The sequence below is a fragment of the Homalodisca vitripennis genome, chromosome 4 (assembly GCF_021130785.1).
Source record: "Homalodisca vitripennis isolate AUS2020 chromosome 4, UT_GWSS_2.1, whole genome shotgun sequence".
Lineage (NCBI taxonomy): Eukaryota > Metazoa > Arthropoda > Insecta > Hemiptera > Cicadellidae > Homalodisca > Homalodisca vitripennis.
This window is the reverse complement of record NC_060210.1, coordinates 45,267,250-45,289,621: the sequence shown is the minus strand read 5'-3', so window position 1 is coordinate 45,289,621 and position 22,372 is coordinate 45,267,250. Positions and strand designations below refer to the sequence as shown.

General features: G+C 33.2%; 1 protein-coding gene across 1 annotated transcript in view; it reads left to right on the top strand.

Annotated features, from left to right (window-relative positions):
• The first annotated feature begins 304 nt into the window (after window positions 1–304).
• The window catches only part of LOC124359260 (cell wall protein DAN4-like), a 33,341-nt gene continuing 11,273 nt past the window's right edge, over window positions 305–22,372 (top strand). Inside the window, exons 1-8 of the mRNA XM_046811866.1 lie at window positions 305–420; window positions 2,907–3,060; window positions 4,472–4,578; window positions 16,550–16,729; window positions 17,082–18,693; window positions 20,344–20,534; window positions 20,810–20,995; window positions 22,149–22,281. Coding sequence (XP_046667822.1) covers window positions 2,973–3,060; window positions 4,472–4,578; window positions 16,550–16,729; window positions 17,082–18,693; window positions 20,344–20,534; window positions 20,810–20,995; window positions 22,149–22,281 — 2,497 coding nt within the window. The 5' untranslated portion in view covers window positions 305–420; window positions 2,907–2,972. The remainder of the gene's footprint in view (window positions 421–2,906; window positions 3,061–4,471; window positions 4,579–16,549; window positions 16,730–17,081; window positions 18,694–20,343; window positions 20,535–20,809; window positions 20,996–22,148; window positions 22,282–22,372) is intronic.

Genomic DNA, 22,372 nt, shown 5'->3' with positions numbered 1-22,372 from the left:
GCAATTGTAAAATTTATTAGAGATTAATCTTTGAACCACCTTTTTAAGGGTTGTTCGGCCGAAATCATCACGTAATATATCGGGGTTTGGTTGTCAGTGGTAAATTTAATTTACGTTTTCAATTGTTATCATTTTTATGAAAAATTGGGTGCTGTAAATAACACATGACCAGCGAAATCGCGCAGAAGTGGTTGCCGACATGAGAAAGCAGCAACAAGCGAGCAGTTGTGATTTATGAATTATGAGGAGTGGGAGAGGGAGAGGGAGGGTTGCAACTGTGGGAAGACGGGAGACGGACAGTTAAGTCAGTCTATCGCTGCGCGGTGCCGACAACGCGCGAGTTCCGGGGTCGCCAGACTGCACGTACTGATACTGGACATCGCAGTTGTTGCTGTCAAGTTTATATCAATACAAATTTTGGTATGTGAAATAGATTACACTTAAGAGAAGAGGAACACTAAGAGAGTTGAATAAATATCTCGTTATTACGCCCTCATTTTTTACTATATATTTAGTTTACACTATAATTCCCTTAATCAAAATACGTAAATTTTAAATAATTTTATTTCTAGCAACTTTTACTTACTTGGCTAATAAAGTCTAGTTTTTTACAAAATTAATTGTTACTTGCGCTTGAAACACAACTGAAAGGACCACTAAGGAAACGTTATAATTTTAAAAATATTAAAAAGGTAGTGAATTCACAATGATATCGAGTTGTTGTCTAAATAAGCATTAAGTGTTTATCTAACACACACACACACACACACACACACATATATATATATATATATATATATATATATATATATATATATATATATATATATATAACCCACTTGGTGTTTTATTATGTTCAATCTAAAAAATTTAACGTGATAAACTTCTACTAATGAACTTTAATTTATATATATATATATATATATTAGTAATTATGCACCTATTAGTTTGTGATAAACTTTTAATTTCGTAAAAATTTTTCCAAACCTAACAAACTATGTGTATGTCAAATTTTAATGTCCGCTTGCTATTAATTTCTGAAAATGATATATTAATTTTGCCCAGTGGTATTGCTAAATTCCCCATTCATAGTAATGCAACAACTGTTGTTTGGTATCTTTAGCGGCCAATATTGAAAGCAATTCATGCAAGTTTAGTCTGCTACACCTCAAAATGTGATAGTAAAATAGTAAAAAATAAGTACGTTTTTAAGTTCTACGTATCGCGTCGTCTGTGTGCTGCACTCGAAACACTTTACTCGAAGGTGATTAAATTATTACGACTTATCAGTGTTCATTGTGCGATGTTTTACATGGAATCTAGATGAAATAATTGTCAACCTTTTTAACCTGCAATTAAGACCTTCTGATTCACTAATCACAAGAGTAATGTAAATTACTTTCGTAGTTCATAAAATTACGGGTTTAACGGTGTTGAGGCACCTATAAAACCTGAATCACATGGCCTCATGACCTCTTGAGTCTTTATAATACAATAGCTCTGGGTAACCAAACCTTTAGAAGCTCACAGCCTGTACTACATACTAGCTACTATTAAAATCACCCAGCTACTGCTACAGCTAAACTCTCGAAGCCCCAGCCTCCAGCACCGCCCCAATCTCGATTCACCCGTCCATATGTTCCATACAAATTTTTACAATGAGCAGAACTATATTAACCAATAACTAACATTTTTACTAACTAATAGTATATAACGCAGATGCTTATATTGCTAGTTATACGGCATGACAATACTGTTTTAATGAGGAATTCGCAAATATCTAGGTAAATTGCGTTGGTCTTTTTATTTATGTATATTTTTTTATCTTAACCTAGAGTTTAAAAAAGACCATTTTAGCCTGAACACAATACACTAAATATTCAACAAGTTTGGATACAGTGAGTATTAAGTGGATCATGACGAGATTTGGCATGGAACACTGGTAAAAGTGACATCAATCTTGTCTGCAGTGAATGTTGAATTTTTAAGTCAAAATATAAATAAATAAATAAGTGTAAATTTGTTTTTTTTTTTTTAAGGTGTTTGGATAAAAGAATACGTTTTCTTCGTTCATTATATAAACTAGATTGTTTAGTCTTATTTTTTTTACAAAAAGTGTTTTTGTACTATATGATAACATTATGTTGCAGTAGTATTAAAATGGTTTTATGGCAATTTGTCAAAATGTCTGATTCAATCATACTCTGATCCGTTAACAGTAAAGCGTAACAGACTTTGTTAAGTACAGTAAAATGTAAACAAATTATAAACTGCAACTTTCTTTATGTTATGTAGTCCATAAAAATAATAGTAAAGTTGTAATTCATTAGAAGATACAGAGCTAGCTGACTAATAATCTTCCCATTATGTGTTATTTCGTTTTTTTTATAAGTACAACACTTAATATAATGTATACATAAAGAAGAAAGAAATACTCACTCCTAGTTTTAAACATTTTATTAAATTAAACGCTACTCATTTTTCGATATCATGCAATCTTCACAATGTACAATCCCTAACGAAATTAAACGAAATTTACTAAATATATACTTTTAAAATATGTATGTAAAGATCTTCGTATTTCCTGAATAAAAACAGCGATTTGCTAATGTAGTATCTTTATCCATTCGCTCAGTAATATCAAGTAAACAAAGGCAGGCTATTTTTTTATTTTTTTAAATTTTTGAAATGTATTAGATTTTTTAAAGGTAAGAATGTTGACGAACTGCAACGACTAAATTAACCTAGAAAGGAGTAATGTATTAGATAAATTACAATTAGAAAATGCGTGTCTAAGATGTTATTGTGGATGATGAATTTGTCGAAACTTTGCATGATTTCTTTGAATCCTAAAAGTAAAACAACAAAGTCAGTGTTTAAATGTAAAATTAGTATGTTTCTGCCAGTTATAGCTGCATTTCTGGAAAGCCGCTGTCAACCTTTATAATGGCGACTAGAAGAGTCAGGAGACCATGAGGTTCCCAGCGCCAGTCTATGGTACTGCCAACATGATCGGTACTGTCCGCAGCAGCATGCACGCCCAAGTCATCCTCATATTGGGTAAGCGCGCGTTACATTTTAATATCGTATTTGTTTTCTTTTCCTAATATAATATAATATCTATTAGCACGTTGTGTAACATACATTAAGATCATTTTAAGTCAGTTATAGCTTAAATATAATTTCATATGTAGTAGTGACTTAAACCGATTTCATTTTGTAGAGTACTCGGCAGGCTTTTGAAATTAAACATAAATTCCTTTGTGATTTTCAAATTTGAAATGAAAGCTGCGAAGGCAAAGGCAGCAAATGTTAGAAATTCACACAATTAATTGTTTAATACAGTTACAACGTTTTGCTGGGATATATATATACATGTCGATGAGAGAGTTAGCCTATATCTGAGATGGAAGAAGAAATGTAGGAAAGGTTAGGGTGCGTGACGAGGATTCGTGACTGCGAGGCGGAAACTGTTGGCCAATGTCATTTCACTTAGATAAACAAGCAATAGGAAAAGTGCAAAAATACTCGTGCCAACCTCGTGCTCGCTTTGTTCTACTTAACTGTTCTTATGAGTTTTCGTCGGATAGATAATCATCGACGGGATTGATGAAAAATAATATGAATATGTGTATAAAGTAGGAGACACACCTGTATGCCAGTCCCGTGGTAACGGGAATATATGGATAAAGTTGGAGACGCACCTGTATTACGGAAGAGTTATTAATTTGATCAGATTTAGACCTAACTCAGTTAAGATTAATAACCCCAAAATGTTATCAGTATGTCTCACTTGGCACTAGTTCTTCACTGAGAACTAAATGTTTTCTAAGTTAACTACAGTTGTAAACTTAACTTACTTTTGTTCACTTATGTTAGCAAATTATTGAAGGTGTGCCGAGTTGTTGTAGATTTTTTTATTTACATAAATTTAATTTTGCAGTCCTTAACGGTCATTTAAATTAATCGTATTGTTTTTGTTTTATTTTATTAAATTTGTAATAAATACATACGTGTTTCCGTTATACAGTAAAAACAGGGGATTCATCAAGATAACATTTTACGTTAAGATGAGATGTTTTCCAAACCAAAACAGTTCCAAATCTATAACAAATTTCCTGTCAAGAACTCACAAGAATTTGCAGTCAAGCATTTCAATAGTAACGTAGTAGTTTTAAGTAAACATTATTTTTTATTTTGAAAGTCACTTGATTAACTTTTGTTTTGTCCAATAAGTTAAAAAGATTGAGGTTCATAATTTCTAACAGTTATTTTTAAAAGAAACTTGAGTGTGTCTGCTGCATAAAAGAAGACGTAGCCCATTCAAATAGGTACTAAGAGTTTTATGAAGAAAACATCGTTTTACGAGAAGAAGGTAGAGTTTTAAGGCTGGGGTCTTACTTTAATGTTACAAGTGCGTCATTTCATTTGCAATGAAGTAAAAATTCATTATTATGAATTGTGTCTGCAGGACTGATGCGCACGCTGGGAGCCGACAGCCATAACCACCATCACCACCACACTCCGCTAGAAACCATGGCTGATGTTACGAACGACTTTGGCGTCTGTGTATTACAGGTATCCTTTCAGGAGGACCGTCGTAGTAATTATAAAACAAATCAAATATTGTATTAAGTAAAATATGAAGCAGATTTGAAACACGATTAATGTGAAGAAGATGATTATGAATGCATTGTATATTTTTGTTTTTTATTTACAGTGTATATATATAAGGTTGACTCCTTCTTGGAAACTATAAGTATTTTATGGTCTGATTAAGAAAGGTCTACAGTTTAGTACAGAGTTCGTTCGAAGCATGTGGATATCGGACTGGCTGTGTTCTAGTACCTGAGTCCCTTAGCCGACACCAGGTAATGCAATCGATTTTGACTTGAGTAAATTTTTGAAAATTTTACTCTCGTAATCTTTTTGAATGAAGAGAAAGAACAAAAATATTTTTGGATCACTTCAAGAGGAATTATAGACATCTGAAGTAGCAAGTTTATAATCAGGCACAATTAAAAACTTTAAAATTTGTATAGTAAGTGTGTGAAATATGACATGGGGGATCGACATAATTTTATTTTGAAATACGATTTAATCTTTGCACCATGTATAAAATGTTACGGAAAATATCAATTATATATTTTTTTGGAATCAATTATATATGTTACTCTGTGAGAATGATATCTAAAATTTGGTATCATTTAATTTTAAAACACGTATTCATACCCCTCCAGCCCCTCAATTAAGTTCCTCTCCAGACAACGCCAAAACCTAAATTTCAAAACTTATCGAAGAAAACTTTTTAAATGACCCGAGTAACTACACTATTGTAAAATGCTGCTAGTACCTTCCAGTATATACTGCATTAAATGCTAGTTGTTACCCGCTGCTTCGTTCGCACGCGGTTTTGCAATCCCCAAAGCTACTTTAAATGAGTTGAATTATTAAATCAAAAGGGCGTATTGAAATCCTGGAGTTAAAAATCAAGGCGATTTCCGTGAGCACTAGATGACTCGAATATCTATGAACAATTTCATGGTATTTGGTTGAATAGTTCTTAAGATTTCAGATGGTCACTGGGAGTCGAACTCCTTAGTCCTTCTTAGTGAGCACTTATGATATAATATGATACAGCACTATAGTAATTATTAAACATAAATAAGCATATTTGACATAAGCATTATAAAAGTATTTAAAAAGCATAGAAGCATACATATCCCAAATTTCAAATTTAAACTCTTAGGATTAGGATAATTCTTTGAAAGAAACTGCCTGCCATGGCTTGTTTTGTCTTCACGGTTTGCTGGGTTTGCTTATACCTGCGGGTTATTTGATTTAAAACTGTGCATAGGTAATATTTAAGTCTGATGTAATCTAGTTTATGTCCATGCTTTCCGACTCCTGTTCGCTGTTTTGTTTTTCAAATTACTGCTTTCAGCGTAATATTTCTTATACCATACTTATATCAGTTTATATGTAATAAGTACCGTGTCACTGTAAGCAATCACATTTTTATTACTCAATATTCGTGTCTATATAACGTAAACGTTTTGCTCAAACCACATGTTAGGTGTCCTGAGAGCAATGCAGGTTACAACATAATAAAACACAGATCTTTTCTGTATTCTTTATAAATGTAAACAAATTGAAATTAGTAAACAATGTTTACACTGAACAGGTGGTTACACTAGAGATGTTCGTTTAATTAAATATTTCACAATTTTAAAGACCACGGTGAGATTTTTCGATACTTTAAAGACCAGTAGGGCGTAACCCGGAGGGATTTCAAAATATTCATCCCAGGGACCGTAAGAATGTCCATGTACAATTTCAGTACAATCATTTGACTAGTTCACGCGTGAAAGTAAAACAAATAAAGCAATTCCGCATTTATAATAACAATATTAGCATATTAGAATTTGTGTACATTAGAATGTTTTTTCTTGTTTGGAGATTCTTAGATAGGATTCTTTCATGACGCTCCCTGTTGTGGAAAAGGGAACAGTTGTTCAGGCTGAAAAATTTAGATCAATATATTTGTGTGTTATATGCGTTTATATAAATTATCTTAATATAATGTATACATAAAAACAAGATTTATTACCGAAGAATATTTGTCATTATAGACAGAAATGTACCCTAAAAATAATCCTAACAGGAGTAAAAATTATCAGACACAGCTCGATCTGATTGGATTCTAAAAAAAGAGTTCTTTGTTAAAGAAGTATGAAATCGTTCAAACTCAATAATACTACGTAAAATAAACAAAAGTCACACAATTTTCAAATTTGGCGCCGAAAAATGACGCTGCCCTCCATAACCTCAATACCAATGTTTTCTTATTGTTTTCTTTATTATTTTATATTTATTATATTATTTTTATATTATTCTAAATTGATTAGTAGTCTATATAAAATTAAGACTGCACATATCTGTAATAAAATATTATTACAAAATAAGGTATGTTCAAACGTTCATTGAATAAAATGTTTGCAACTATTAAAGCGCTTTCTGTGCCAGATCTAGGGTTGTCATATGAATCCAGATTTAGAAGCAGGACATGTGTATTCATTTCAATCTTAAAATATACATGAACTGTGTAGTAATTCTCTTATAGCGTTTTGATCCGATTTTGTACCACAATCGTTCGGTAACATAATCGATCTTATCTTATCATATTAATTGTGAATTGAAAGGCATACAATCGTGTTTCATCAAGGTATCACAAAAGGACTCTCCTTGAAAAAATCTATAGTTATCAAATTCTGACTATCGTAACTTTCAGTTGTATTTGAATGAATAAAACCGTTCACAAATGTGGATGAAAAGTTTAATTGCTCCGTTTAGTGTGAGGTTCAAAATACGAGTCATAGATGGTCATGATAAAAAAAACATATGACAAGGAATATTACATAGTATTATATTTAGGAGTAGAAGGACGAAAATGATGATGTTGGACTGGGATTCTATGAAGTATGTATACCACCACTCCAAGCTACGTTCTACAGTGGGTAATGGTAGTGACTCCAGCTCGTGTGCGTGGCACTACCATTGAGACCTAATCACCAATACCTGCCCGCTGGTGACAATCACTCACAATATAATAAATTGAATGAAAGGTGAAAGGGCACCGACCCGGTGTACAGCACGATACAATGGTGGCCCCGACATTGTGTTTGCTCTTTCCCCATTAAATCAATGTTATTGAGGATTGTCTAGACTTAGGTATTGGCAGTAAAAAGGTAGATGACACTGTATGGCAGTTGTTTACATGGTGCTTCGTAACACTATTACTATTATAAGTATTTTTAAATAAACATAGATACAAATCACTAAAATAAAAATGCATCACTGGTTATACATCAAAACAACAAAATTTTTGTTTATTATATCTGTCTTTTAGTAATAAATTACGATCCTTAAAAGAGCTTCTCACACTACAAAGGTCTTTACTAACAAAATGTATTGTAATTAAATTTTGAGTTACTTTATATGTAATCCAATTACTGTTTTATAACCTTGTGGACAATTACAAATGTTGGATTGTTCAAAGTTTTGTGATTCAGGCTTTCCTCTCTTAGAAAAATAGAAAACCCTCATTGCACTTCGTCCTAAAAAGGACATTTGCGCTTATTTCCGGAGAGGCGGGATATTCAGGATGGGTAAGGTTGTGGGTAAGGGTCGCCTCTCTCGAGATCCATGAGGAGGAAGAGAGCAGAGGTATTATGCCCTTATGTTCAAGTAACAAACTGCATTTAATCCTTTAATACTTAGGGAGATCCACTAACTCCAACAGTTTCCATCCGCCTATCGTTTCCAGTAGACTAGACGTATCGATAACCTTTTAGCGCCTAAATATCTCGACATTTGAAGTTAATGATGCCGCTCCTGGACATTCGTAGGAGTGTCCAGATTTAAGTGACACATCGGTTTTGCTGCACTCAATGTAGGTCAATTTGGAAGGTATTAATTACCGGCCAGAAGTGAACACTGTCGCGGCTCATACGTCAGTCAATTACATGTCAGAATCTATTAGAATAATCATTAAAACTATTATTCATTTCAAGTTGACAAAAATACTACTCTTGCTAGCTTTACTATACAATCTAGGCTTGTCAGGAAATACAATACAGATGTCAACGTATTTTATTTGAGGTGAAGCAGTTGAGAAGAAACGTTTTAGTAAAGTTAGTTTCTCGCCATCATAAAACCCCATGAAACCCTCGTTTATTCAAGCGTGCGATTTAAAGCAGCAGTTGCAGATTTAAAGGTTTGGTCGAAAATAGTCTAAAATGACAACAACTGGTTCTATTAGTTCCAAAGTTCACTTGTGTTTTATCTATGGTATACTATGTACACTGTGAGCATTAACATTAGAAGAGTTATTTAAATTACCAACAAAACTGGTTGTATGCGTAATTTTTTGCAAATATCTGTGATTACGATTTAATGTGTTTTCTATCTTATGTGATCCTATTCTTTTCTTTAGTTAATTTCCGGGTGGACATTGTATGCAATTACTCCTCGGTATCAGATTGTTTGGCTAACAGACCAGCGCGAATTGCCGGCCGCCCGGTGTCAAATTACTGTCCACAGTGCGACGGGTAATGGTTTCAAAACACTCGAGTGCAAAGGAAGTTAGGGAATAACTGCCAGCAATGTTCCCATGAAACCACTTCCTGCGTAATAACTGAGGCGGCCGCGGAGGAGTTGCACTGGCGTCTCTTACTACCTGAGCACACTTGATTGAAACTGTAGGATTTAGCACCTTCGACAAGAGACTGCTATCCTCCTTGAATATTACCCAGATCGGTTTGATTTAGTTATTGCAGCAGTTGGGCTTTTTTATCTCCATTTTGTACCAAAGCTCATGCATGGGACATATTGATATCTTTTGCATTAAGACTTGGAAGGTGAAGATATAATTAAAAATATAATATATATTATAATTAACGGTATAATTAAATTAAATATATATTTTTGTCAACTTGAAATTAAAAATCGTTTTAATAATTAGATTTATTTCATTAAGAAACAAAAAATTTGGAATAAATAGACCTAACAACTGATTTTGATTAACATTGTTTTAGTATAACCACCATGGTAATATGACGTTGACAACTGTATTGTATTTACTAACACGCCTAGATTATGTAGTTAACCTACCAAGAGTACTATTTTTCTTAACTTAAAATTAACAATCGTTTGAATAATTAGATTTATTTCATTAAGAAACAACAAATTTGGAATAAATAGACTTAACAACTGATTTTGATTAACATTGTTGTAATATGACCACAATTTGCTTTATTCTGTAAAATGTGGTATAACTATCATTCTATATGCTTTAATTGAAGTTTTGCTTTTGGTTAGTCTAAACTAAAATTATTTGTTTTCAGGGAAATGAGATTTATAAAAGTATTGGAGTGGAACTTATTAAGTGTGTTGCTTTATGAAACCGTTATTTCATTATTTATAGCTGTTTAGTCGGGAATAAAAATACCATCTGTTGACATTTTGGAAAGATAAAAAGTATAAATCTATTTCTTTAAAGCTCTAGTTGTAAAAAGACTAGTACTTCCAGTGTTATCAAATAATATTATTATGTGTATTCCGTGTTATTATCGGAGTGGTTTTAAAAGAAGATATTAAGTAGAAAAATCTATATGTCGTTAAAAACACCGTCGAATTGTTTTTAATGTTAAAATTACAGTATTTAATTTAAATGTTGGTTTTCATCACCCGAGCTTATAGAACAGCGCTCAAATCCTGCACTATAAAGCCTGTGGTTAAGGAATGTAACTATATATAAATTATGTTTTATATCAAAATACAATTAATTAATTGTATTCAAATTGTTAAAAATAAATCCTTATATAGTTGAAAGGTTGTACCAGTATTTAGTGCATCTGCCTTATTAAATTATGTTTAGCAAATACGTAACTGGTTTTAAGTAGCTGGTCTACTTTACTTTCGAAAGTAAAAACAAAACACTGATCCCCCGCGTTGTCATGTGGGCTACAACCTAAATGAGGGTTGTGAAGATAAATTCGCCATCATCATCACCGACGTTATCGAGTACTAAAGTACCAACATACACATTACCATAATTGGGCCATGGGATCGATATGTTTGTCCACTGACCGGTCTACTCGTACATGTTGTGACTTGTCTGGACATGCATTTAAGTATTTTGTTTGATTTAGGAGACTTTTTGGCCGCAACGGCATTATGTCCTTTAAACTTGGCAAATTCTTACAAATTTTCTCTCAATATCGGAACTTTGTCCTAATGAATAAACGTCTCAAAGCTTAAGTTACGCTTTCAGTTATTAAATAAATTATATAAAGAAACACACCGACTGTAGTAAAAACTGTTGAACAAAAGAGCGCCTTCCGTGCATGCGGTATAATCTAATGAATGATTCCATTCGACAACATTAGTGTATGTGTAAAGCAGAAATGGTTCTTACTATTTTATCTAAGTATTAAAAGGAAATATTAAGTTTTGAAAATTGCTGACAACATTTTCGTCTTCTGTTTCAAAGAGCTGCAGGCACAATACTAACCTAGAATGTTTACTGACGAATCACAAATCGTCAGTGGTTTTCTGCTCTGAATCCGTATATTGTAATTTTACAAAACTCCTAATTCTTGTTCCTAAAATATCTTCAAAGATTTTGTTTTATTTTTAATTAAATATTTATTTCTCAAAGGTGAGTAAAAACTGTTAGACAAGATTAAATTTTTTCGTAGTATTTTAGAACCTCTAAAACTCGAGATCAGGTTCAATCGCTTCGTAACTTTTGACAGGAATGAGAAGACTACACACAATATACAAATCGGTACTTAGTTATTTGTATACAGTTATAGATGACAATGGGGTTCTTGTTTATTTTATTTAATACTGACCGGAAGTTAAAAGGCTTGTGGTCGAGATGGTGTTAAGTACTCCATACTCGTAATACTCAGTGAGTAATGATAATGACAGGCAGATAAAGGTAAGATCACACAGTGGTGATAAGTTATTCGGCAGACTACGGTTAATATATCACAAGTATATCCCGGTACCGTCTTGTGGACAATATTAGGATTCGATACATGCTTATTTGGAGAATTTTTTGTAAATAACTAAGCCAAACCAGCACAATGAACCAAGGCCGTTTCCTTCATCCGGTTTCATGGTATAGAGGCAACACGGCTCTGAAATATCTCCTTGGCATTTATCAGCTTCAAGCAAAATCTCTTCTATTATAAACTTTCACAGCATTGCTAAAGTGTACCTGGACATGCATTCTAGAACTAAATACATTAAAGTGAAAGTAATTTATAACGTTTTGTGGTTTTAAAATTTGTAGTATTCGCAACGATTACATTATTAGACCGTATGGTAATGTTTAAGCTAGCCCTAACAACAACCAATAATGATTATTATTATTTATAACTTAAATAATGTCATTGTAAGCTTACAAATAGTGTAATTTTAATAATACAACAGTGCTGTATCGAATTCTAGTTTGCACATTGTTAATGTCTACAAATCGAAAGTTACCAACAAAGTTTTTTAACAATACCATAATATTTAATACTAATAATAAACAATCTAAAATATTTTATTAGTGACGAGTTAGATCGCAACGTATTATATCAGAAAACGTATTAAATCAATAATGTAAATGTTTAAAGTAAAGTGATTTCAAGTAACTATGGTGGTAACAATGCATAAACAAAGTATGAATGAAATTTTCAATCTAATCTATCAGGGAATTTGTATTGTGATACATCGCAATGGACTAGAAGTGATGATGTACATTCAATGATATACATTAAAGCCCGTTTAATTTTTTTCGTGTAAACATTTTTGTAAGAATAGTTTATCGGGATGAAACTGATTACACCATGTAAAGTAATAAATAATTTGAAATAAGTAAGCAATCATTAAAAAATTGTAAAACATAACCAGTTTCACCAAAATTATACTTTATTGTGCTTTAAATTACATTTTTCCCAAAATTGAAATTTTAATGTTTTGTACATTTAAAAGAAAGTTATTGCGTACTATAAAGGGTCACAAATTGACAAAACTCAATACTAGCGATTCAATAAATATACTTTTAAATTGAGAATGTACTTTTCAGTTCAAGAGGATAATAAGATAAATTAAAATGTGTAAGAACACGGATACATTTTTGGACTTTTTTTACAAGATACACCTAACTAGTAGTGAAAGAAACATGATTTTTTCGGACTCTTGCTATCGTTCAGTGAAACAAAAAATCAGCTACATTACGTTTCGAGATCTGCAATCTGATGTCTTCTTCAGGTAAATAACTAACCTAGCGCATGATTACAAACTAGGTTAAAATAAACAAATCACACCAGAGCGTTGTGACACGTACCACCATGGACTCAGGACTCACAACCACCATGTTGTGTGTCAACTTCACTAACTCTAAAAAAGGCACTTAATAAAGAACTAAACACAACACTAAATAATCAAATTGAACTACAGAACCGGTCACAGTAGGTCTGCATTCGCCAACCAACCACCTACGACTGACCAGAGGCCAATAGCAGTGATTTCAAACGGACAAACGCGCGCGAGTCTTCGTAATTTAGTCCATTTTGTTTCAACAAGACGTCAACGGTATTAGAGAGCTATGTCGTATTTTTTTTAATGTCCTAGTAAATGGCGAGTATAAAAGTACAAGAATATACAACTTGTTCTTATTTCCCTTTTCATACAGTTGAGGCCAATATATATCATGAGTCACTTTCAATGTGTACAGAAATCATTTTCATGATAACTTTGGCCGAACACGTGTGATGTTTAGCTTCCGGACTGGCTCCGAATGAATTTCCGGGGTCAGTGCCATCAGTATCGACTAACCCAGCAACAGCACATTGCCATTGTTACCTTTGTACTGTGTACATGTCTACGGGCGGTTAACTTTCCGGGTTAGGAGGTGCAGTCTGCAGTGATCGATGAGCTTTCATCCTTCTCGCGTTTCTTTGTATCAGGGAATTGTTTGGTTGTTGTACTCGCTGTCATTAAACAAACAGTGGGACAAACTAGTAAATACACCACCAAGATAAAGATAAACAGTTATATGTAGCTAACTAAAATTAAAAATTAAAATTATTGTGTATTAAATAAATTATAGCTAGGTAATACCTTGAAGACTCTTGGAGCAATTGGACAAACTTATAAATATTACTAAATTTAATGTAAAGAATACATAACATTTCCAATTTATTTATTTTTCGGGCGAGGCCTTCGAAACCAAAGATTTCTTCATCAGGCGACTCCACAAATAAATATTTATTTAATTTTTATTACAATTAAAATACCATATGGTGTAAATATGTAAATACAAATATTTTGGAAATATTTTCATACTGGCTGAAATATTTCCAAAATCTGTGTATTTACATGTTTATACCATATGGTATTTTATTTGTAATAAAAATTATGTAAATATATTTAAGGAAAAAATTCAGCTCTACTGTGATTTGAGACGAGTTTCTATCGATAACGCAATTGTAACTTTGCCCGCCTATAAAAAGCGAAGACTCAGGTGCCCGCCCAGCAGCTAGGTAACGTTGCCTCTTAAGAGGCGTGATTGTTTAAAATAAGAAATTAGTGGGGCAACGAATACGAATAGTCAAGATCTAGATAATGCTTGTTTCCGCATATAATATAACGGTAATTACGTAGTTTCCTTTTGGTATTTAAGTATTTTGTAATACAACCCACCACGACTCACCTCCACAGGAGGACCGTGAGACAGGTTGTGTATAGGTTACGTTTACACAACGGGTGATCCTCACTGGAGGTCAGGAGATGTCCGGCTAACTGTGCAAGCAATTGAGGGGGCGGGATCCCGTCACCTCTGCTGTCTCCACGTCACTTTCCCGTGCACGGGTCAGCTCAGTCACGGCACAGTGTCCAGTTGCTCAATCAAGGTCACATTTACTTACTGGGTCTACGACCGTGCTGCATATCACACGATAAGAAGTCTAAAGAATTCTTATGCCACACTCACACTGAGCGTTTGTTAGTGTAATTGTTAAAACAATCCAGTTGAAAATTTTGCAAATAAATAATTCTGTAATTTCTGTAACGTGAGTATGTAATTTTCAAAAGCTAATAATAAATTAAACATTGTTTTCTTTTGAACCAACTTACCAGCTTGGGTTGGGACAGTTGTAGGCCTGTATTCTCTTCTACCTGTAAAGACAAGAGTCTGAACAACCCTGTAAAATCGTATGTATTTACAGGTTTGAAGGTATTGATCCTGTTGATTTCTATTAAGTTCATAGTAATTTAATTTTTAGTTATGTAGTCAGAATAAGTTAAACACTCCTTTTCAGATTAGGTCATAAAAGTTCTTTTTACTGTTTTTTGAAAAAATGTTGCGATTGGGATGTACTGAAAATCGATATTAAATAATTATTTGCTTATTTTCACCACAGATGGAGCATGCGACAAAATTTAATTCACTCATTCAACATAATTGTTGAAGTCTCGTAAGCTACATAAGTATGCAATGTTGAACAGACCATGATGTGATGTCATAGGTCTCCTATACTTCAGGTTTCCGACCCACTCTGGAATTTAGACATTGGATGATTCAGGAGTGATTCCGGATAGATGAGTCACATCTAAAATAACACCACTTATCTAAGGAATAAACAAATAAAACTATCCATCAATCCACATATGTATTTAAAGAAACCTGAATTAGCCGCAATTTTGAACAGAGTGAATATAGACACTTCCAGTTATATATATTTTTTAAAATTGAGTCTTTTCCTTACATTAACTACAGGTAGACAAGGTATACGCCACGCCACGTATCGTAACTGGCTTCGCTGAGATTGCGTGCAGAAATTCAAATCTATAGTCGTTTCATTTTTGTGATGCCCTTTGGACACATAGACAGACGGACAATCATACAAAAAAAGAAGTTGACACAAAAATGGCGTGTAAAAATCTCATATAACTCATTCTTGACGAAGTTTCATTCAACATTTAAAGTTTACGTATGAAATCTTTCTCGACATATTTTACCACATGTAGCCTACATTCAGACTTTTCTTTATTCAGTTTGATTTCATATGAGTGTGTAAATGTTCTAATAAAAGTCTATGCACATAAAAGTCACTATAAAATTATATTTTATGTATTGGGATAGTTAGGCTACATGTGTTAATATGTCGCATGGCTAAATCTCATATAGGCTTCATGTATTGAGTTTCAAGGACGTTGCCAGGAGTCCAAGGGATCCGAACCCCCCACAATTTTTAATTTTTCAATTACTATTTTAGTAAACGATTATTATTATTATTTAAATAATTAAGTATTACTGACATGTACTGCTGAAAGATCGTTTTCAACAAAGAAACGGGTCAAGACATTTTGAACAAAATGGAGCCTTACTCTCTGTCCACTACGGGAAAGTCTCAGTTGTCTGTACCCCTCCCAAAATTTTTTTCCTGGCTACGTTTTTGTTAACAAATTTATTTACTCTGCTATTTTCTCTTTGCCATCATAGTTACAAATAAGACCAATATAAAATTACTCGCAAACGATCAGCCAAATCCTATGATAATGCACTCAGTGTTCCTCAAGTGGAAATAGAGCTTCATAGTATATAGGTTAGTTTATTTTCGATACATCCTGCGGACAGACAGACATATAGAAATGAAATTTGTCCACCCCATCGAGTGATAAGCTTCGCTAACTCTTAGCTATTAATACTGCCAGAATATTTTTAAACAGTCGTTGTGAATAATCACTATCTTGTTCTTAACAAGACACTGGATTTATCAAACATATAGTATTATTTCATAGTATACTAATTTATTACTATCCGGAAGAAAATAACTATTGACTCTTGTTCCAAGAGGGAATTATTGGATGTAAAATAACATACTTAATAACATTTTATAAATAAAAACATGGTTTTTTAAAAACTTTCTTTTGTTTAGAAAATGTTTGAATAAATGAATAACTAAACAGGGAGAGTTACTGATTACAGGTGATATCCTCTCCAAGTACCAACACCGTGTTCTCGCCGTATGGACTGGTATCTATGGCACTGTTGGTATACGAAGGAGCTACGGGACAATCTGCAGCTGAGATATACAACACACTCCACCTGCCGTGGCACCGTGACATTGTGCGCATCGGCTTCCGTGACCTTCACCGCTATCTTAGGGTAAGTGGCCTTGGGCGTTTTATATATATATATATATATATATTATATTTACATAGTTACTTTCGCCGGTTCAACAGAATCTACGAAGTTATATTCATCGTGTAAAACTTTATATAATGATACTGAGTCTTTTTATATAGTCTTCCTAGTTTTAGAAAACCATTGATAAATCATTATAATATTACTTATACTAACAGCTAAATTATACTACAGTTCAAAATCAAAAATACTGTTTTTAACAAAGTATTTGAGTTATTATCTAAACGGTAAATATTTAATCTAATAAGAGAATTGTTTCCATTTCACATTCCATTGCTAATTTATAGTTAATTCTTTTATTTTTTATTTACAGAGCTACTTCTCCGCCGAGGGTTTCCTTAAAGGGCTTGTATTAAGTAAACCAAATGCCACCCTTCGGCTGAGTTACATTGAAGTCCTGAAGTTCTATGGATTTCAGCCGGACACTTCTATAACTCAGCCAATACCAACACAGCCTCCAGTGGACAAAGACAAGGAAACCACAACACTATCAGAAACAACGACATCACAACCAGCTACAACGACGACTACTAGTACGGATGAATCAACAACAGTAAAAGATGCAGAAACTACAATAAAATCCTCGGAGACTGTAACTCCTGAAAAAGAGAGCAAAACTATTCCACCGACAACTGCAACTAGTTTAGAAACCACTACAATTAATTTAGAGACAACTACAACTAGTTTAGAAGAAACCAAAACTAGTTTAGAAACAACTACACCTAGTTTAGGAACAACTGAAACTAGTTTAGAAACTACTACTCTCGTAATGACCTTAACTAACGAACCACAAAACATGCCTGAAGTTTTAGATATGAAAGGCGAAAACATGACTGTAAGTACTACTCAATTACCCCAAACAACAGTTTTAAGTACAGAGGAAACTACGATGCTAACCTCTACTGCCAAAGAAACAACGAAAAGTGAAACAGCTATGGCTGAATCCACGGAAACACACAAAACCACAATGGAAATCACGCCCGAAAAATACACAACTGAAGATTTAGAACCTACCACCGAAGAAATGAAACAAACAACTAGCATTTCATCAGAAAACACGATAACACAGGATGTTCTTAATCAAGAGACAACACAATCGACAACAGTTAAGGAACTTGAGACTGAACCAAGTACGACAGAAATTAATATCGTGACTGTGATTGATGAAATAGCTCCAACGCTACAAAATATGAACATGGTGTCAGAAACATCGAACAAAACTGAAGAGACCATTGAAACTACTACAGAACCAAAAGTGCAGGCACCTTCTTCTGATGCAGTTGATGAGACGAACGAAACTACAACTTCGGATGAAGCTGGTACAGAGACTACTGGTTTTACTCTATCAGAGAACGGCGTTATTACAACGGACGAACAGATTAGCCACACAATTTCAGACGATATGACAATTAGCACGATATTTGTAGATTCAACAGTGCCAATAGAAGAATTTGTTATCTTAACAACTCCTCCTGACGTAGAAATATTAACAGAAAAAGTTACATCGATGTTAGAAGCCTTAGTTCTTATGGAAGAAGGCAATTTACAGAAACAGTCTTATTTGACAACGGACGCTTCTTCTAACAAAAGATCAACAGTAACAGGAAACGAAGAGGTGATCAAGAAACCCTTAGCTCCAGAAAATACAATTATTTTAAATTATTTATATTCAAATATAGACAAAACCAGCGGACATCAGTCTCAGGTTCAGACAAAAAATCAGTCCGATATGCATGCTGATAACAAGGAAGAAATGGTTGTTTCAAAATCTACAACGCATTCTCCAAACAACCATTTTGGAGAGCATTTACACGAATCTGTTACCAGTAGTTTAGAAGAAATAACATCGGGTTTTCCAACTTTGGAACCAGATACTATAATATTTCCTACTATTAAGGACCCGAGACTGCCTCGTGCTATTAAAGGTAACTTTGATGACATTTCAATGTATAATATGTTCACCTATTATGTAATAATAGTTTACGCAACTGTTGGATTATGGACTAGACTAAAGTATATTGGTAAGGAGTGTAATCTTAAGAGTGTGTTATGTTGTATAAAGTGATACTTTTCCCCCATTACTTTAGATTATTATACACATGTTCAAATAACTGCGAATAGAATTACTAATTAGTTAAATATATAAAACAGTGTATTGATTATAAACCACATTGTAAGATTCCAAATAAGTTGTTCTTATCAGGTTGAGCCTCATGAGGATAATATGACAAACAGTAGATTATTTGGTTTCACATGACAAACTACATCCAAAAGTCGAAGAAAGGGGTTTTTTAATACAGAAAAAGCTAAAAAGCAATCACAACTTAACTAACACTACATAGCCGAATTAAGTGTGTTTCCCGGTAACTATAGATCTTCCAACAACTAGTATATAGCTGATGGAAGTAATTATCCAGCATACATGATTCCGGGAAGCATACAAAACTTCACTAACAGATTCAGTACACATAGTCTGCATAACGTTGTCTCAGTAGCAAGTCAAATACGCATTTAATCATTGTTTAAATAAAACAAATAACGCGTTTTCATAGTACAGTAAGTGAGAAAAACAAATTTGTCTGTACCAACCTTTATGTACCCATACTATTATCTACTTTATTTTTCATATTTTAGGCAAACCCTGCCCTGCCATGAAGAAATGTGACCCTTCCTTGAAAAATAGTCGAAGCGGAAATTCCTTTTGAATGCTTTTAGGTCAACTTGAATTAAAATTCGATAATATAATTTAAGATGTGGGTTTTATTTTACCAAAAGTAGAAGTTATGTTTCAGTTTCAAATTATTGGTCATTATTTGAGCTTGACCATTACTGGGGCTTTTTACGAGCCCCAGTAAAAAGTACATTACTAACAATTACCTCAAAACTTATCAAATCTTCTAAGTATGTTCTTATCTGGCCAATGTGGGCTTTGGATGTATCTTCGACGTTGTTATTTCTGCAAAAGTTTGCTATCAGTTTCTTTCTAAGGTGAATAGCTAATCCAAAAACTAGAAAATGTAGACTTTTTAAGTTTTAGTGTTCTTTTTGAATTTATAAGTTTAAAATCATTGGAAAGATTAAGAATATATCATCTAACTATCCAAAAATTGTATTTTAGTAGATTAAACAAATAAATTTTATTTCCCAGTGAGTTTCACTGAAAAGTTTGTGACAGGGGATGGTCATTGAAATTTACTTTGGTGAAAAATAACAGTACAGCATGTTATACACATACAATACTACAGAAGTTTACAGTTCGAAAATAAAACAATGCGTCATTTACGATCAGGTGAATACTTCCCAAATAAACCGAAGTTCCTGCTGTAATATGACTCATGTTAGAATTATTTGATTTAGATCTGGAGAAATTGCCTTATAATCAGTCTATGAGAAGTCCAGTTTTTCGAAACTAAATAGCTTGTTGTAGTATATAAATAAAGTATTGTGATGTGAATATATACCACAATCAATTCATGTAATTGCTATGCATGGTGCCTTGAGATTCTCAACTGTCATGCATTATCACTTTCATTTCATTTTGATTTAAGATTGAAACCTAAGATGTTTTTTTCCAGGGGAGGGGAAACCAGCGCAATTAGGGAACTGGGTAGGGGATGCTGCTTCAGGATGGCACCCCAGTCCCACAGATCAGTGGTTCTGGACATACTCTGGGGACAAGCTAGTACCGGTGCTGACTCACTCAGCTTATCTTCCTCACGCAGAGCTACCATCTCTGAGAGCGTCTGCTTTACAACTGCCTCTAGACGTGAGTTTAATGGAATTAGGCTTTGTGCGATGATTAGCTTTATTTAATATTCAAAACAAACGTAATGAACAGTTCATTATAAAAATTAAAGCGTTAAGAAAACAATATTTCTATCTATCATATATTAAAATAGATATTATGTGTGGTACTTTTTACTCGTGCTGGGACAGAGTAGACTCGTTATAGTACATTTTACTCGTGCTGGGACAGAGTAGACTCGTTATAGTACGTTTTGCTCGTGCTGGAGTATTGAGACGATTTTTGTTTGCCCGTAGGATGTTCGCTACGCCTTGGTTATTCTGTTACCGAACACTTCTAGAGGACTGAAGCAGATGCTGTACTCTCTGCAGTGGCACTCTTTGAGAGATATTCTGAAATCGATGAAGCTGACTCCTGTCTACTCAGTAGTGCCGTCGTTCACGATTGTCAAGCATATCAATCTTACGCCAGCTCTTTACAAGGTTAGTTATTCAACATGTATACTAAACTATAACCAGACTAATATCGTTTAAGCGATTAGATATTTGTAGTATTTTAGCCCATAGCTAGAACTACTATATAGTAATCTATAATGAATTGTTATAGTAATCTTTGTTGTTCTTGTTATTGTTATTGCACGGCATCTGCCTTGTGCAGATTTACTATTGTTGTATTTATAATATTGTTATATTGTTAACATTTAATTTCGTTCCTACAGCGGAATTAATAGTTACTTACACATGGCCTTACTTACAAAATACTTTGATGAAACCTTGGTTACCATGCAAGTTTATATTTATATCGTTGTTGATGAGGTTAATATTTAATTTATATTTTGTCGTTGTTAGAGTTGTATCCTTGTGTCTTCCTCTTATATATATATATATATATATATATATATATATATATATATATATATATATATAAGAGGAAGACACAAGGATACAACTCTAACAACGACAAAATATAAATTACACATATATATATGTGTGTGTGTGTGTGTGTGTGTGTGTGTGTGTTGTTATTTGAAATCTAGCCTTGTCAGTAATTTCGTTTTCGCTGATATTAGAGTAAGTATATTGTTATTTTCCAACTGGATCTAATATTAACTTGTTATTAATATTTTCACATTTGCATGCTAGCGTAATATAGTCTACTGTATTATATCCCTTGACGATGTATGTTATAATAATATAGTCATCTGTGTTTTATATTATCATAAACAGCTAAACATTGTATTGTTTTGTTTTTTTAATGGTGTATTACCGTGCATATCAATAAATAAATACTTAATTTCGTTTTTTAAACAACTCTATACTGTATGTATCAATTTTTTGCTTTTTGATGCTTCAAGTGTCAGTGCTACTTCGGTCATTGATCGCTATTATTAATGTCATACAAGTTTACATGCAACACACCTTGCATAATAAATTTTGTACTAATTTCTACTATCTGCTTAGAAAATATTTTGTGTTTTTTTTTACATGTTATTCAATAAAGTGCATATGCAAATTGGTTTCTTTTATACCTTATCAAACATCGTTTAGTCTAATTACTACACATCGTGCAAAGGTACAGATGTTTATGGATGTTAAATATAACTAAACGATGTAATGTTAATCTTTAATGTTTCAGCTTGGCATTAGGCACATATTTGATGCGTACCTAGCCAACCTGAGCGAGCTATCGCCTGAACCTAATCTCTACGTGCGGACTGTAGAGCAAGTCATTACCATCTCTGTCCAGAAATATTTCACCAACCATAAATGTAAGTAAATTTCAATCTCACAAACATCTCGATATCATACCATCTCTGTCCAGAAATATTTCACCAACCATAAATGTAAGTAAATTTCAAT